The 17,953-nt window shown below is 51.3% G+C and overlaps 2 protein-coding genes across 8 annotated transcripts in view; both read left to right on the top strand.

Annotated features, from left to right (window-relative positions):
- Positions 1 to 4,778, top strand: part of ZC3H4 (zinc finger CCCH-type containing 4) — a 41,940-nt gene extending 37,162 nt beyond the window's left edge. For 4 of the 6 annotated variants that reach the window (XM_034986847.1, XM_034986849.1, XM_034986848.1 and 1 more), the window contains one exon: positions 901 to 2,420. In XM_034986847.1, the coding sequence (XP_034842738.1) occupies positions 901 to 2,420 (1,520 nt within the window). Of the gene's footprint in view, positions 1 to 900 lie in introns of all 6 variants that reach the window. The other 2 variants (XM_034986850.1, XM_034986845.1) reach the window with 1 other exon arrangement.
- Positions 4,779 to 17,726: 12,948 nt separating this feature from the next.
- TMEM160 (transmembrane protein 160) overlaps positions 17,727 to 17,953 on the top strand; it is a 2,441-nt gene continuing 2,214 nt past the window's right edge. The window contains exon 1 of one of the 2 annotated variants that reach the window (XM_034986844.1): positions 17,727 to 17,906. In XM_034986844.1, the coding sequence (XP_034842735.1) occupies positions 17,774 to 17,906 (133 nt within the window). In that variant the 5' untranslated portion in view covers positions 17,727 to 17,773. The other variant, XM_034986843.1, reaches the window with a different exon arrangement.

Below are 17,953 nucleotides of genomic sequence, written 5' to 3'. Positions count from 1 at the left end.
AGGAGATGCTCACAGCTCCCCTTTCCCTAGACCATGTTCTCAGGAAGTCAGCAGATGACAGCTAGTCGCTGACATAAACCAGTAATAATCAACAGTCCCAGCTGCCAGGTCGCTCGGTGCCACACAGTGGATCTGATGGCATCCAGCCCAGGAGGAAATGGGGCGGACAAATGGTGTCTAGAACCAGGAGCCGGAGGCCACGGGCGGCCCTTGTAGGAGCCCTGGAGCAGGTGGGGACAGTGGGAAGAGGGGACAGCGCCCTCCCTTGGTGGCTCTGGTTTCACCTGCCTAGAAGGTTGGACTTTGGCCAGTTTCTGAGTTGGCCCACCCGGCTCCGCCTCTTCCCAGCCGGTGACTGCCCTTCCCCGGGACATGGTAATGCTGCGAGGGGCCTGGGGGCCAGTGTCTGGGAGCCCCGAGCTCAGTGAGAGTGGAGTCAGTGGTTGCTGCTCCCAGGTGCCCAGAGCTGGGCCTGCCATGGTGGGACCTCAGGCCACAGGGGGTGAGGACGAGGTGGCAGAGCCCTGGGCTAGGACCCTGAGCTCAGTCCTTGCTCTGCCCCCCATCTCATGGCGCTGTCCACACCTCCGCTTTCTCGTCTGTCAAACGGGCAGGATAACAACACTGCCTCCCAGGTGGTCGTGAGAGTAAGACAAAGCACTTAGAGCAGTGCTGGCACACGGGGAAAGGTCTAGAAACATTAGCTGGTGACCTGCCAGGCCCGGCAGCTCAGCCCACATGAGCTCAGTGGCCGTTCATGGCAGCCGGCGGAGGGAGGGGAAACAGGTTCTCCGAGGTAAGAGGCAGAGGAGCCATTCACCCAGTGGGCTGCTGTGGGGGTCCAAGAGGGCTAGTGGCAGATGGTCACTCATGTTCCTCTGCCTCTCTGTTCTTTCTTAGGTGACACTGGAAACTGGTACTCGAGTGATGAGGATGAGGGTGGGAACAGCGTCACTTCCATCCTTAAGACCTTGAGACAGCAGACGTCTAGCAGACCCCAGGCTTCCGTCGGGGACCTGAACAACAGTGGTCTGGGGGATCCCCGCCTCCAAAAAGGACACCCCACAGGAAGCCGGCTGGCTGACCCTCGCCTCAGCCGGGACCCCAGACTCACCCGCCACGTCGAGGCTTCCAGTGGGTCTGGCCCAGGAGACACAGGGCCCTCCGACCCTCGGCTGGCCCGCTCCCTGCCCACCCCCAAACCTGAAGGCAGCCTTCATTCCAACCCTGCAGGCCCCAGCAGCTCCAAGGGGTCTGGACCACCCCCTACAGAAGAGGAGGAAGGGGAGCGGGCCCTGCGGGAGAAGGCCATGACCATTCCCCTGGACCCTCTTCCTGGGCACCCGCTGCGGGACCCGAGATCACAGCTGCAGCAGTTTAGCCACATCAAGAAAGATGTGACCCTGAGCAAGCCAAGCTTCGCCCGCACCGTGCTGTGGAACCCCGAGGACCTGATCCCCCTGCCCATCCCCAAGCAGGACGCGGTGCCCCCTGTCCCTGCGGCCCTGCAGTCCATGCCCACCCTGGATCCCAGGCTGCACCGTGCCACTGCCACGGGGCCCCCCAACCCCCGACAGCGCCTGGGCACCTCCACAGAGCCCGGCGCATCTGGCTCCAACCTGCCTGACTTTGAGCTCCTCTCTCGCATCCTTAAGACGGTCAATGCCACGGGCCCCTCAGCGGCCCCTGGCTCCAGCGACAAGCCCAGTGACCCACGGGTGCGGAAGGCACCTACCGACCCTCGGCTTCAGAAACCAGCAGACTCCACTGCCTCCTCCCGGGCTGCCAAGCCTGGCCCCACCGAAGCATCCTCTCCAGCCGGCAGCCCCAGCGGGGAGTCCTCCCCACCAGCCACGGCTCCCTATGACCCCCGAGTGCTGGCTGCCGGCGGGCTGGGCCAGGGCAGCGGGAGTGGGCAGAGCAGCGTGCTGAGTGGCATCAGCCTGTACGACCCCAGGACTCCCAACGCAGGTGGCAAAACTGCAGAGCCGGCTGCCGACGTGGGCGCCCAGCCCAAGGGCCCCGAGGGCAATGGCAAGAGCTCAGCCGCCAAGGCCAAGGAGCCCCCATTCGTCCGCAAGTCCGCCCTGGAACAGCCGGAATCCGCGAAGTCCTCTGCAGATGGGGCCGCTGCCACGGCCACAGACAGATACAACAGTTATAACCGGCCCCGGCCCAAGGTCGCGGCAGCCCCCACCGCTACCCCGGGCGCCCCAACACCAGAGGGCGCCTCGCCCCAGCCTGGCGTGCACAACCTGCCCGTGCCCACCCTCTTTGGGACTGTGAAACAGACGCCCAAGACGGGCTCTGGGAGCCCATTTGCCGGCAACAGCCCAGCCCGCGAGGGCGAGCAGGACGCGGGGTCCCTGAAAGATGTTTTTAAAGGCTTTGACCCCACTGCCTCCCCCTTTTGCCAGTAGTGTTAAGCTGGAGTCAAGCGCTCCCTGCACCCCACCCTTCCCAGGGCAATATTTAAGGGCAGCAACCAGAGTTGGGAACTTGGGGGGAGGGGGGCTCTGGGTGTTTTTTTTTTTTCTTTATTTTGTTTTCTCTCTCCATGTGTCTCTCTCTCTCTCTTCTCTCTCTTTCTCTTTTTCTTTTTTTTAATAGTACTTTCGTTACAACATATAAATTGTATATAACCATTTTCAGTCCGTTCTGGTCAGTGCTGCAGGACTCCCAGGCTCCCGCCAAGAAAACCTCCTTCTGCACGTGAACAGTTGTGAGTCCCCTGGGCCTCAGCCCCAGCTGGCACTTCCTCTGGCCAGGCTCAGTTATCAGGGACTCTCTAAAGGCTGGAGCCCCAGTCTGGTGGCTGGGGGTCCGGTGGGTTTTCTGGGCAAAGCTTGGCCCCTCCTCCGCCCCCTGCCCACCCCCGAGGACAAAGGGAACAGTAGGTATCCGAAGGCACTGAATGCTGCTCACCCCACATGAGCGAGGAGAGATGAAGCCAAGACAGTGGTCAGGCCCTGCATGGAAGCAGGTCCAAGTGTTTCTAGAACCCCATCACTTCTGCAGGGGGCAGGCCCTGACGACCTGCTTCAGAGACCGAAGGAAGGAGACAATTTGAAAGAAAGGCAGAGAGCCCTCGGAAGCTGCCTGGGCCGGGAGAAGCAGAGCCCCATCTGCTCCTGTCTCCGGATTCGCACACTGGCCTCCCTGCCGCCCTCCGTCCAGAGTTCGTCCTCAGACCCACACCCTCCGCCCACATCAGAAGACTCCAGGGTGAGAGATGGACCTGGAGGTGGCAGGGCTGGTGTGGGGCGGCATACCCCAAAAGCTGCCTCCAGGAGGCAGCCTCCGCGTGTTTTCCGTCAGTATTAGCCCCTGTCCTGTCCCGTCCTGCCGTGGCCACGCCTCCTCCCCTCAGGCTGGGGGTCTTTCCTGGTCCTCAGGAGCCAGAGCACCCAGTGTGCTGGTCCCAGCCCCTTAGGGGATAGCTCAAGGATCCGTGGCGTGGCCACTCCACCAGGCTCCCGACAGAGCCCCAGGTGGTTCTTGGCAAAGTGTTTATGCTCTCTGCTTGCTTTGAACCTCCTTGCACCGTGTCTAACTTAGGGCCCGTGGTTTTGATGTGTGCGGTTTTTTTCTCAGCTGACAGGTGCATGGGTTCAGAGGTATGTCACAGTGTTGGATTTTGGGGGCTTGAGGAAAGGGCAGGAGACTAGCCAGGGCAGGGTGGGGGGCTGCCGGGCCCTCTCCAGGAGAGGGCCCAGCAGGAACCCCGCTTGCAGGTGGAGGGTGTGGAACCAGAAACCTGCATCATGCTCCCCTCCTCCGGCTGAGCCGGGATGGGAGCAGAGACGTCTGCACTGGGCTCCCCCCACTTGCCCCAGGACCCTGGCTGAGGTCCAGAGAAGGCCCACCCTGTGGAGGTGGCCTGGGGAGACCAGCCCATGGCTCGGGGGTCCTTCCCACCTGTGTGTAAGCACATGCTGGCAGTCTCTTGCCTTTTTCTTCTCATCCCATTCACCCTACCTGCCTTGCTTAAGGCCCCCACCTATTCCTTGCTAATAATGAGGAAACCTGATGACCCAGCCAAAGGGTTTCCCCTCCCACCTCCTTGGGGTGGGAGGTGAATGAGGCTCCTATACCAAATCCCTCTCCCTGGAAAAAAGAAAAAAGTCATTGAGTTTGGGGCCAGAAGCTAGGGCGGGAGAAGGCAGCCCACAGGGTCAGTGCGCCGTGATCAGGTTGGTTTGGTTTGTCTCTGTCTTTTTTGTTTTTGTTGTTTTTAAGCAATCATTAGTGAGATTTTTCTTCAGCCACCAGTGTTGGCCTTGAAGCAAAGGGCTGCAGCCCTTGGTGTTTGTAAAAATAAGTAAGAATACACAGTGTGGCGATGGGTTTGTTTGTTTTTTTTTCCTCCCTCCTTTGAGAATTTTCTTTTGTAAAAGCAAAATTAAATACTTTTTTAAAACCGAAATCTGTGGATGAAATAGAAGCTGGAACCCTCCTGTCGGAATATTCAGCCTAAGAACCTCATGGGACTATGAATTCCCCCGAAATTTTCATTTGCCATCAGGCCAAGCTTTTAAAAACAAAATGTTCTCTAACCAGGATTGTAACAAAAGTGTAAATACTACTTCAGAGTTGAGAGTTGATGGTGCAAATATGTATATAACGTACTGTATTTTTACAATGATCATCGCATGACTGTCGCAGCCCCCTTTTTGTACTCCTTATCTGTCTTCCAGAAATGTCACCTGCCCTTTCTCCTGTGGTCTCTTAATCCAATAATTGTATTACTGCCATTAAAGGATGCAGTTATTTTAAAACTCCTGCAGTCTTGCCTCTCCATGCTGCCGCCCCCACCATCCCTCTCCCCGGGAATGACAAAACCTGGATCTGTTCTCAGTGGCCGGCCCCTGGGTGACATTCGTGATGACGCTGGGGGAGTAGGGCCTCCAAACAGCCTACACTTTACTTAGCCGTTGGCACCTGCCTCCCACGGTTCCCGGGCCCCCGCTTTGGGCCAGTCTCAGCATTCAGAGTTACAGTGGTGCGCTCCACGGCCCCACCCCTGCACAGCCCACGGAAGGGGCCAGTGGTGAACAAGCAGGGCAGTGGGCTGGCTGCTAGGGATGCGAAGAAACGGGACCCCTGACCACTACAGACTGAATGTGTGTGTCTCCTCAAAACTGGGATGTTAACACACCTATTCCCCCCCCCTCCCCCTCCAGTGCCTCGGTGTTAGGAGGTGAGGCCTCTGGGAGGTTGGGAGGTGGTGAGGTCAGAGGGATGGAGCCCTTCCACAGGTTGCCCAGCTAAACTGGTGAGCTCTAAGTTGATGTCAACATTTCAGGGTGCAGTCTTTTAATTTCTTCCCATTCATCCGTATTGAGTGAGGATGATTTCACCTGAAACTCAAAACTCCCAACTCAGCTGGCTTAAACAGGACTCCAGCAGCTTGGGAAGGTCAACAGGGCAGTTCTGGGTTGGTCAAGTTGGACTGTAAAGTCACACGGGTTTGGGCCGGCTTTCATACTGCTGGTCGTCCCCTCATATTGCAAGATGGTGAGAGCACCTGGCAGCCTCCATCTCGCCTGGCCAAGTGCAGAAGCAGGGAAGAAACACCTCCTCTATTTCCTCATGAGCGAGGGAACACTTACTGGAAACTCCTCAGCACACTTCCTGTCTGGTCTCATCAGCCCTCCCTGCGTTGGTTGCTGGCAAGAGGGTCACTGAAGTCTCATGTTCCGTGCTTAGACTAATCAAAGATCCAGCATCCTGAGGCCGAGGATGCAAACACTTGCGTGGCTCGCAACGTGGGGGAGGCCCGGGGGCTGAGAGCCACAGTGATGATTCAGCTAGCAGGCGTGTGGTGGGCGGCCCTGGGCTCCAGCAGAGGCGCCCAGCTGGCTGGGGCAGGGACCTGTGAGGGGAAAGAAGCCGGCACCTGGACCCGGGAGGCTGGCAGGTCCTGGAGAGCCTCGAAGGCGTTGCTACAGACACAGGGAAGAGCTTGGAGAGTCTGTGTTCAAGTAAGGACCAGACTGGAGGCTAGAACCTTCCTCCCAGGGCTGACAGGGAAGAGGGGTCGGAGAGGATGTCTGAGCAGCCCTGTGGAGTGCAGTTCCCTTGCTGAGATGGCACTGGGAAGGACGAGGTGGTCTGGGAACTGGGGCTGTGGGTGGAGGCTGTGGGGGCCCCTGCAGAGAGCTGGATGATGTCTCAAGATGTCACGGAGCCCTGAGTGTCACTGTTGGAGGAAAAAACGGAGCCTGAGGACAGAAGGGGCCAGAGAGCATCGGCTGGTGAGTGAGGCCAAGAGCCATGTTGAGAGCCTTCCACTTTCAAAGATGACTGGAGTGTCGGGATTGGCACGCATGCTTGGGCACCTGACCCGACCCACTCCCTAGATTCTGCGAGTGTGAACATGTGACCGTACCTGCTTTGTCAGATGCTTAGCCATCCGCCCATCCCTCTCCACCCATTAGAACACAGCCCCCCAGGGGCGCCTGGGTGGCTCAGTCATTAAGAGTCTGCCTTGGGCTCAGGTCATGATCCCGGGGTCCTGGGATCGAGCCCCGCATCAGGCTCCCTGCTTGGCGGGAAGCCTGCTTCTCCCTCTCCCACTCCCCCTGTTTGTGTTCCCTCTCTCGCTGTGTCTCTCTCTGTCAAATAAATGAATAAAATAAAAATAAATAAATCCTTCTTTTAAAAAAAAACAGCCCCCCAAATCCTTCAGCATGTGTATCATTAACCAGAGTTCAATGTTCACATTCCTTTTTTTTTTTTTTAAGGTGCATGAAATGCACAGAAATTCCATGTACACTCGTGGAATTTTGAGAAATGCATCCATCTGTGTGCCCCAAACCCCACTGAATATAGAGAAAGTTCCCTCGGGTTCCCTCCCGGGGCTGGATGGGGGGACTGCAATTATTTACTCGCTCATCTGCTGGGGCTGTTCTGGATAAAGCTGCTGAACACGTTTGCGTGAGGCCTCAGTGTGAACATAGATGTTCATTTCTCTTGGGTCCTAGGGCAGATGAACGTTTGGTTGTATAAGAAACTGCCAAACTCTCGGGCGCCTGGGTGGCTCAGTTGGTTAAGCGACTGCCTTCGGCTCAGGTCATGATCCTGGAGTCCTGGGATCGAGTCCCACATCGGGCTCCCTGCTCAGCGGGGAGTCTGCTTCTCCCTCTCCTGCTCCCCCCTCTTGTGCTCTTTCTCTCTCTCACTCTCTCTCTCAAATAAATAAATAAAATCTTTAGGAAAAAAAAAAAAAAGAAACTGCCAAACTCTCTTCCAAATCGGTTGTACCATTTTTCGTTTTCACCAGCAGTGAAGGAGAGTTCTGGTTGCTCTATATCCTTGCCAAAACTTTCCCATATAGGTTTCTAATATACTAATATTGATCTATTTAACTGAGGGGAAATTTACATAACATAAAATTAACCATTAAAAAAAAAAACTTTAGGGCGCCTGGGTGGCTCAGTCGGTGAAGCGTCTGCCTTCGGCTCAGGTCATGGTCCCAGGGTCCTGGGATCGAGCCCCGCATCGGGCTCCCTGCTCAGCGGGAAGCCTGCTTCTCCCTCTCCCACTCCCCCTGCTTGTGTTCCCTCTCTCGCTTGCTCTCTAATAAATAAAATCTTAAAAAAAAATAAACAGTGCAGTAGCATTTAGTACCTTCTCGATGTTGTGTGACCATCACCACCTCTTTCCAGTTTCAAAACATTTCTAACACCCCAAAAGGGAAGCCCTTACCTATTATTATTATTATTATTATTATTATTAAAGATTTTATTTGGGTCTGAAAAGGCCCTTTGCCCAAATTTGACCATAGTCACAGATTCAGGGTGTTCGAACGTGGCCATGTATTTTGGGGGACCACCATTCACCCCCCTACACTGGTCTTTCAGCTGATTCTGGGGATGCGGGCAGAGAAGGCTCTGATGACTCTTAACACTCCATTCACCACCTTTCTCTGAAATCTGTCCCGGAATGTGCGTGCTGCAGTTATTCCTTACCTCACAGTAATCTTTTGGAAGTCTCTTAGAAGTCCTTTTCCTGACAATCACAGGATCATCCCTTACTCATAAACAAGCTTCCACCAGAGATGAGACACAAACATCAAATAATATCCATAGGAACACTGTACTGGATATTTGCAAAAAGACCCACCCCAGGGCTAGATGAGAAGCTTTTTCTCTCATGGGTATTGCCCATGTTGTGAGTCTGGTGAGGGGCTCTTAATACTATGAAACTTTTTTTTTTTTTTGAGATTTGGAGCCTATCAGTTGTGTTAGTAAGGATGGGCAAGGTTCTGCTGCGGAAATCCAAACTTCCAAATCTCAGTGGCTCATTCATGGGGCAGCAGGAAGCTGGGCTCATCATAGCCGCTAAGGAAGGGACCCAAGCTGCCTGAGGCTCCGCCCCTGGAACCACCTGGCAGTGGTGAGGGAAGATGGAGGATTGCCCCCCAGGCCTCTCCCGCACCAGCCTTCCCAGGTTCTCCCAGGCGACCCTCCTTGTTTGCAGGTGCCACGCCACGGGGGCTACAGTAGCCAGCTGAGGGAGGTCCCTCTCGTCTGTCTGCAACCGCAGGGAGCCCCAGTCCCCCGAGGCCTGAGCGGCTGAAATTCACCCCTAGGTTTGCATGGAAGGCCACGCCCCTACAGGCCGCCCCAGCCGACGCGTGAGTAGAGTGGGCGTGGGGATGCGGTGGGTGGTTGGGGGGGCGGTTAGAGAGAGCTCTCTGGTGTCTCCGCTTCTAAGGAGCTAATCAAATGCTACCGGTCGAGGCCCCACCCTACACCTTCTTATAACCTTGATCATCTCCTTAAAGGTCCCCTCTCCAGATACAGCCACACTGAGCAAGGCTAGGGCTTCAGCGTCCGAATTTGGGGAGGACACAATTCAGGCCATAGCACCTACCCTGCTATTGCAGTATTCCCCGTATCCCGTATCCCGTATCGTTCCACCGTATCCCCAGTAGATGATTTGGTTTTGTTTTGTTTTTAAAGATTTTATTTATTTATTTGAGATAGAGCGCCAGAGAGAGAGAGCACAAGGTGGGGGGGGGCAGAGGGAGAAGCAGGCTCCCCACTGAGCACAGAGCCCCACGCGGAGCTCGATCCGAGGACCCCAGGGGATCATGACCAGAGCAGAAGGCAGACACCCAACCGACTGAGCCACCCAGGCCCCCCCACGCGATAGATGATGTGAAAGGTAAAATCTTTTACACAGTCTTTCTTATTTCTTCTGGTGGTTACTGTTTCTCTCTCTCTTTTTTTTAAATAATGTTGACATTTAAAAAACAATTTTGTTATTTATTTGAGAGAGAGCACAAGCATGGGGAGGGAGAAGCAGGCTCAGCAGGGAGCCCAGGCACGGGGCTGGATCCGAACCCAGGAACACGGGATCATGACCAGAGCTGCAGACTGACTGAGCCACCCAGGTGCCCCTCTGTTGCTCTTAAAACATGTCAGCTTTAGGTGTTTTCTGCCAGCTTCCTTCTCCCTTCCCTCTTCCTTACTTTCTTCAGGCTGGTCTTGTAACTTTACATACTATGACACCCTCTGTGTCTTACTCTCAACAAACACTGCCCATTAGAATGTTCTGCAGGGATGGAAATGGTCTCTCTCCTTGCTGTCCCATATGGTAGCCTCTGGACACATGTAGCCACTGAGCACTTACACCTGAGCCCTGGATTTTACTTTTTAATTAATGTGAGTTTAAATTTAAATGAAGGCACATGTGCCCAGCGGCTGCCATGTTGGACAGCACAGCCCTAAACCCTAGATACAGCTCAGGACTTTCCACTTGTTAAAACGATCACAATTACAAATCATTCCATTCACTTTCCTCTCCAGACCTCCCACCTCCTGTCAACTGTATTCATGCTCAAGCTGGGTAACTGTGTTTGCGGCTGTAACAAAGTATCACAAACTTAGGGGCTTAAAAATAATGCAAATGCATTCTCTTATAGTTCTGAAGATCAGAAGTCTGAAATCAAGGTGTTAGCAGGGTTGTGTTCTTCTGGGAGAGTTCAGGGGAGAATTCATTTCTTTGCCTTCTCCAGCTTCTAGAATCCTCCTGCAGTGCTTGGCTCAAGGTCCCTTCCTTATGTCCCTCTGACCTTTTGCTCCTGTCGTCACATCTACTATTAAATGATCCTCTTGCCTCCTTCTTTGAAAAGCCTCTGTAGCCACACCCTAATTCCTGGAACCCAAGAACACTATATTATGTGGCAAAAGGAACTTTGCCCGTGTGATTAAGGGTGGAGAGATGGGGAGATGATCCTGCATTGTGTGGGTGGCCCGGATGTCATCATAGGGATGCTCATAAGAAGGAGGTGGGAGATCAGAGTGGTAGGAGGGAAGCAGAGTTCGGAGTGGTTCTAGGAAGAGGCCACAAGCCAAGGAAAGCAGCCAGCCTTCAGCCCCTGCTTCTCACTGAAACCCCAAAGAACTGAAAGCAGGTACACTAACAAATATTTCTACATGCATGTTCATAGCAGTGTTATTTTTTTAAGGTTTTATTTATTTGTCAGAGAGAGAGAGCACAAGCAGGGGGAGCAGTGGACAGAGGGAGAAGCAGGCTCCCCGCTGAGCAAGGAGCCCAATGCAGGACTCGATCCCAGAACCCCAGGGTCATGACCCGAGCCGAAGGTAGACACTTAACCGACCGAGCCACCCAGGTGTCCCAGCAGCATTATTTATAATAGGCAAAGAATGGAAACAATCCTCATGTCCATCTACTGACGAATGAGTGAAGAAAATGTGCTATCTTCATAGAAGGGAATATTACTCCCTTGTAACAAGGAATGAAGCAACGTTAAAACTTGAAAACATTAAGCTAACTGAAATAAGCCAGACACGGAAGGCTACATATTGTAGGATTACATCTCCCTATGAAATGTCCAGAACAAATCCACATAGACAGAAAAGAGATTAGTGGTTGCCAGGGACTGGGAGGAGGGGGAGGGTATGGGTGCAGGGAGTTTTCTTTTTGGGGTGATCAAACGTTCTGTGGTTAGTGATGTCAGTTGGGCAACCTTGTGAATATTCTAAAAGCCATTGAATTGTACACTTTAAAAGGATGGATTTTATGGTATGTGAATTACATCTCATTTTTTTAAAAAATCACTAGCATTCTTATATAACAACAATAATCAAATGGGAAATTAACAGAAAATCAGATAACTTTCCCAAGAGTGATAAAAACTGTAAGGTATCTAGGAGAAAAAACAAAACAAAACAAAAAAGCCCCCACGAAACTATAAGGGATCTAGGAATTAACCTAATGAATGCACGAGAACTTTCTGGAGATGTCAAATAAAAAAAATCTGAGATGAGAAATTTTATTCAAATTTTATTCAAAAAGACCATTTTAGAGCATGTGACTCTTGATCTCAGGGTTGGAAGTCCGAGTCCCACATTGAGAGATTACTTAAAATCTGTAGAAAAAAAAAAAGAAAGAAAAGAAAAAAGACCATTGCTGTGCGAGGCTGCTCTGACCTCCGAGGTCTGCAAGTGTCTGCAAACAGAAAAGGGCATTGCTTTCCGCTAGCCAGTGGGGTTTGTAGTAGGGGAAGTTGGGTATGTGAGGGGCAGTAAGTAACAACGTGGTTTGACAGGAAATGTGCCCTCCTGGGGTCAGCAGGTCTCAGGAGAAGCTGACCAGCATTTCAGTTGGGGGAGGGGCTGTTTGGGGCCCCGGGGGGAGGGAGGGAAGGAGAGCAGCCTGACCCAGGGTTGGTCAGGGCAAGACAGAGGGAGAGGTCACCGTGCACACCTGGGCAGAGAGAAAATGCTAGAGTTGTGTCCCAGGACTTAAAGGGCAACCTGAATAAATGCTGGATTGGTGGGTCACGTGACCTGCCTTGTGATTCCTCTTCAGGCGCTAAAATGTCCTGCCACAAAAGCTCATGCTGTATCCTCTCCCCCCACCGCTTCATTGTTGTGGCCCCAGTTGGAACAGGGCCTGACATCGGGTCAGCTCTTCATAAAAATATATTCCTTTTTTTTTTTTTAAGATTTTATTTATTTATTTGACAGAGAGCGACACAGCGAGAGAGGGAACACAAGCAGGGGGAGCGGGAGAGGGAGAAGCAGGCTTCCCGCAGAGCAGGGAGCCCGATGCGGGGCTCGATCCCAGGACCCTGGGATCGTGACCCGAGCCGAAGGCAGACGCTTAACAACTGAGCCATCCGGGCGTCCCTAAAAATATATTCTTTAAAAAAATATTTTTTTTATTGAGATGTAATTGACATCTAACATTGTGTAAGTTGAAGGTACAACATGTTGATTTGATACATTATATATATACACACACAATTATATATAGTGTTGCAATAGGATTACCACTGGACTCTTAGCTGACACCTCCATCATGTCACATAATTGCCATTTCTTTTTTGTGGTGAGTACTTGTATATTCTGTAAAAGGATCCCAATGCCTGGTCGTCCTTCCCACCTGCAGATATGACTGCGTTGGTCTGGGATGAGGCTGGAGCATTAATGTTTTAAAGCTCCTGGACTGTTCGGTTCGTGTATGAGAACCACTGATCAAATCACAAGCGCAGAGGCAGCCGGCCAACCCTCTGATCTCTTTAAGGAGGATTTGTTTTCTCTGCCCTGACCCTTTCTGGCATTTGGTTTTTCTCTCCCTTCTTCTCAGCCTAAATGGTTCCACCAGCCAAGAATGTGAGAAATGTGTCTCAAATATTTTCAGTTCCACTTAATCCCATTTAATACTTAGGGTTCATTGCCAGCAGCCAGGCTGTTCCAGCCCATTTGAACTCCCTCCCAAGTTTAACCCCCTCCAGAGCTCCCAGTCAGCCTCCCCCTCCATAAAAGCCAAGCTCTTCTCAGTGGGAGATGAAGGAGCAAGTAAGGAGGGGCCTGGCCCAGCAGGTCTTTTTTTTTTTTTTTAAAGATTTTATTTATTCATTTGAGACACAGAGATACAGAGAGAGAGAGAGAGAGAGAGCATGAGTGGGGGGAGAGGCAGAAGGAGAGGGAGAAGCAGGCTCCCCGCTGAGCCAGGAGCCCGATGTGGGGCTCGATCCCAGGAATCTGGGATCATGACCTGAGCCGAAGGCAGATGCTTAACCATCTGAGCCACCCAGGCGCCCCCCCAGCAGGTCTTGTAGCCAAGATTCCAGAGGTTGATGGAGAGCTATGGAAGGGTTTCAGCTAGGGAGAGACATCATTAGGTGTTCATTTAAAATAGCCTCTGGTGGGGCACCTGGGTGGCTCAGTGGGTTAAGAGTCACACTCTTGATTTCGGCTCAGGTCATGATCTCAGGGTCATGGGATTGAGCCCTGCTTCGGGCTCCACGCTCAGTGGGGAGTCTACTGGAGATTCTCTCCCTCTGCCCCTCCCCCGCTCCTGCACACACACACACACACACACACTCTCTCTCTCTCTCTCTCTCTCTCTCTCAAATAAATAAATCTTTTTTTTTTTTTTTAAGATTTTACTTACTTATTTGACAGAGAAAGAGAGATACAGTGAGAGAAGGAACACAAACAGGGGGAGTGGGAGAGGGAGAAGCAGACTTCCAGCTGAGCAGGGAGCCCAATGCGGGGCTCAATCCCAGGACCTTGGGATCATGACCTGAGCCGAAGGCAGATGCTTAATGACTGAGCCACCCAGGTGCTCCTCAAATAAATAAATCTTAAAAAAATATATATCCTGTGGCTGCTAAGTCTTTTTCCCACTGAGCAGTCAGCACCACATTCTAAAGATGAATGTCAGGTCATGCTACCCCCCAGCTCAAAATCTCCCACTGGCTCCCATCACACTTAACATAAAATAGGAAGCTTTCAACATGGCCCATGAGACACCAACAACCCAACCCCCATCTGTCTCCAACTTCGTTTTGTCCCCACTCCCCTTGCTCGCTTTGCTCCAACCACACAGGCCCTCGGGCTATTCCTCCAGCATGTCAAGCACACTCCAGCCTCAGGGCCTTGGCACTTGCTATCCTCTCTGCTTGGAGCACTCCTCCTCCTCCTCACTTCATAAATGACTCCTTTTCACTCAGATTGCTACTCTCATGTCACATCCTCAAAACTCAGCGGCTTAAAATAATAAATGTGTACAATTGCACATAGTTTCTGCAGATCAGGAAGTATCCACAGGAGTAGCTTAGCTGGGTGGTCCTGGCTCGGGGCTTCTCATGAGGTTCAGGCCAGGGCTGTGGTCATCCAAGGACCTGACAAGGGGCTGGAGGAACCTTCCAAGGATGTTCATTCATGTGGCTGGCAAGCTGGTGCTGGCCGTAGGTTTCTCCACAAGGCTGCTCGGGTGTCCTCCCAACATGGCAGCTGGCTTCCGGACGTGGCAGTATCTTTTATGACCCAGCCTTGGAAGTCACACTCGGTCACTTCCACAGTATTCCATTGGCCACACAGAGGCAGTCCTGATTGGACGTGGGAGGAGACAACACAGAATGTGAAGATAGCTGGCATCATCCTAGAGGTTGGCTGCTGTAGTCTTTTGTCATTCTCTCCCTCATCACCTTGATTTATTTTCTGCATGGATTTGAGATTTCCTGGAATTATATTAATTATTCCTTTGTCTCCCTTGCCCAGTGCTATCATGTCCATAGGGGCTGGGACACATCGTTTTTCTGTTCAGTTCACGGCTATATCCTCAGTGTTTTTGTTTTTTGTTTTTTTGTGTTTTTTTTTTTTAGTTTAGAGAGGGGGATGGAGGGGAAGGGCAGAAGGAGAGGGAAAGAGAATCTTAAGCAGGCTCCACGACCAGCATGGAGCCCGACATGGGGCCAAGCTCACAAATCTGAGATCATGACCTGAGAGGTCAAATCTAAAATCAAGAGACGCTTAACAGACTGAACCACCCAGGTGCCCCCATATCCTCAGTGTCTTAAACAGAGCTTGGTACATAGTAGATATTCAATAATTATTTGCTGAAATAATAAGTGGAGAATCTACCCTTAGGGGGTTCTGGAGACCAATAAGTGGGCTGGTTTCAGCTGTCCAGGTGAAAGATAGCAAGGGTTTGAACTCAGGATTGGAGAGAAATAGATAGCTATTGACAGGGTCACCTGTCCTCTTGTGAGTTTCTGATCTCTTTCTGCTATAACCCAGGCTTCGTAGGGAGGTGGAGTGATTTTTTTTTTTTTTTTAAGATTTTATTTACTTATTTGACAGAGAGAATGGGAGAGCACAAGCAGGGGGAGCAGTAGAGGGAGAGGGAGAAGCAGGCTCCCTGCCGAGCAGGGAGCCCAATGTGGGGCTCGATCCCAGGACCCCAGGATCACGACCTGAGCCGAAGGCAGAAGCTTAACCATCTGAGCCACCCAGGCGCCCCAGGAAGGTGGAGTGATCTTTTTTTTAAAAATTTTTTATTGTTATGTTAATCACCATACATTACATCATTAGTTTTTGATGTAGTGTTCCATGATTCATTGTTTGTGCATAACACCCAGTGCTCCATGCAGAACGTGCCCTCTTTAATACCCATCACCAGGCTAACCCATCCTCCCACCCCCTCCCCTCTAGAACCCTCAAGGTGGAGTGATCTTAACAGATAAGTTGAATATTGTCTGACCCCTGCATAACTCCTCTATGTCTTTCTACTGCACAGGATTGGGAGTTACAGGAGACCCAGGAACTAAAGGGGGTGACCTCAAATGGGTCCCCTTGCTTTGGATGGGGTTAGGGTGGTCAGAGAGCTGTTTTTCTGAATTCAAAAAGATCTCTACTCACTGTAGGGCATCTCTTAGAAAATATAGTTGTCATGGCTGCCCCGGAAGGAAAGGAAACCATTTCATGATGGTAAATAATTGTTTATGTTCAGTCTCCTACACTCACTATAAGCTTTCCTGGGCTCCAGATTCTTTCTGTAAGTCTCTGATCATGCTTTATCTGGTCTATGCCTACTCAGAGTTCAGGTTTCTACTTAGGCACCCCCTTGCTGACTCCACATCCAGGCTGGCTTAGGTACCCTCTCTGGGCTCCTCTAGTCTCCTGGACTTCCCCAAGGATTTACTTATTTAGCATGTTTAGTGCTTATTTTCTGCCTATCCCTCTAGAATGGAAGCTCCATGAGAGCAAGGAGTTTTCTAATCCATGAACATGGTATATATTTCCACTTATTTAGATCTTCTTTAATGTGGCTCAACAGTATTTTGTAGTTTTCAGTGTAGAAATCTTGCATATCTTTTGTTAAAATATTTCCTAAGGATTTTTGGGTTTGATACTATTGTTTTTTTTGGGGGGGGTTGATACTATTGTAAAAGAACTTATTTTCAATCTCATTTTGCAACTGTTTCTACCTAGTGTGTAAACATAAAATTGATTTTTTTTTTTTTTAAGTAGGCTCCCTGCCCAGTGTGGAGTCCAACACAGGGCTTGAACCCACCACCCTAAGATCAAGATCATGAGCCACCCAGGCACCCCTATTTTTTTTTTTTAAAGATTTTATTTATTTATTCATGAGAGACAGAGAGAGAGAGAGGCAGAGGGAGAAGCAGGCTCCCAAGGAGCAGGAAGCCTGATGCGGGACTCGATCCCAGGACCCTGAGATCATGACCTGAGCCGAAGGCAGACGCTTAACCATCTGAGCCACCCAGGTGCCCCCAGGCACCCCTATTTTGAAGATTTAATGAGAATATCCACGTAAAGTGAGAGCACAGCATCTGATACATGGTTAGTGCCCAATAAACATCAATTTGTATTACCTCACTTCTCCCTCCCTATAAAAGAGGGAGCATTCTAGTTCATAACTCCTAAGGTTACAATGAGAATGAAATGACACCATGCACAGACTGTGCATAGCACAATTCTTGGCACAGGGAAAGCCACTGGTAAATGTTTGCTATTATTATTTACCAAGACCCTGCTTATATTGGGTTGGGGGACATGGAGATGTGTCAATCAAGGACCCAGTCCACTGAAAGCTCACAGCCTATTGGCAGAGACAAAGTATAGAGATAGTTACCACACAGTGTAGTAAGGGGATATAAACGGAAATTTGCCAGTTTAAACCTAAAAGGAAACAGCAATAGTTTATAGTAGGGAAAATAGGAAACAACTTAAGGACGGGGATCCCCTGTGGTACCTACGTGTAATGCATACCATTAAACTTAATGCTGTGGAACGGAGGATGGGGATGGTTGGCTGGCGCACGGGGTGAAAATTACTTTTCATTAGACCCTTTTGTATCTTTTGCATCTTGGATTGTGTTCAAAATCAGCAGTATTTTTTAAAATAAGAAATTATGCTGTGAAAAGTATTCAATGCCACCAGTCAATGTTCACGACTTACCGTTATGTGAAAAAAAGTTAATTTGTCAAACGGCCTCTCGTTTTACACTTACCTAGAAAAAAGAGGGAGCAGGAGTACAACAAAGTATTAGCAGTAACTTCATCAGTGGGATTAATGTTGAGTTTTGCTTTCTCCTCTCGGCTTTTCGAGATTTTGCTAAGGTTCTACATTAAGCAGAATTTTGTTTTGTTTTGTTTTTGTTTATTGGCCGTGAGAATTAAAGTTATTAACAAAACTACAACTCCCAGCAGGCATCATGCCTCCGGCTTCTGAAGACAGGCCTTCTATGGGCGCAACGTTCTCTGGGATTCGTAGTCCAGTAGCAAAAGCAAGGTGGGACGCACAGTACCGGCACAGATGACAGAGGAGGAATCACCGGCAGTGTCGACCAATGGACAGTGGGGGCCAGCCCTGAGTGGCGCTCGCAAAACCAATGGGTGAGCCGACGTCCCTGAGTGACGTGTTCTTCAGCCTACGGGCGGCCCATGGGGGCGGGTCGGTGAGCGGCGGCCGTAGTGCGAACCATGGGAGGCGGCTGGTGGTGGGCTCGGGCCGCCCGACTGGCCCGGCTCTGCTTCCGGGGGGCGCTGCTGCCGCCTCCGCGGCCCCGGAGCGGGGGCGCCCGGGGGTCTTTCGCCCCCGGCCACGGCCCCCGCGCCGGGACTTCGCCACCCCCCGTGTCCGAGCTGGATCGTGCGGACGCC

This window comes from Mirounga leonina, unplaced genomic scaffold, assembly GCF_011800145.1.
Source record: "Mirounga leonina isolate KUSES-001 unplaced genomic scaffold, KU_Mleo_1.0 Mir_376, whole genome shotgun sequence".
Classification (NCBI taxonomy): Eukaryota; Metazoa; Chordata; class Mammalia; order Carnivora; family Phocidae; genus Mirounga; species Mirounga leonina.
This window is presented reverse-complemented; position numbering and strand designations above follow the sequence as displayed.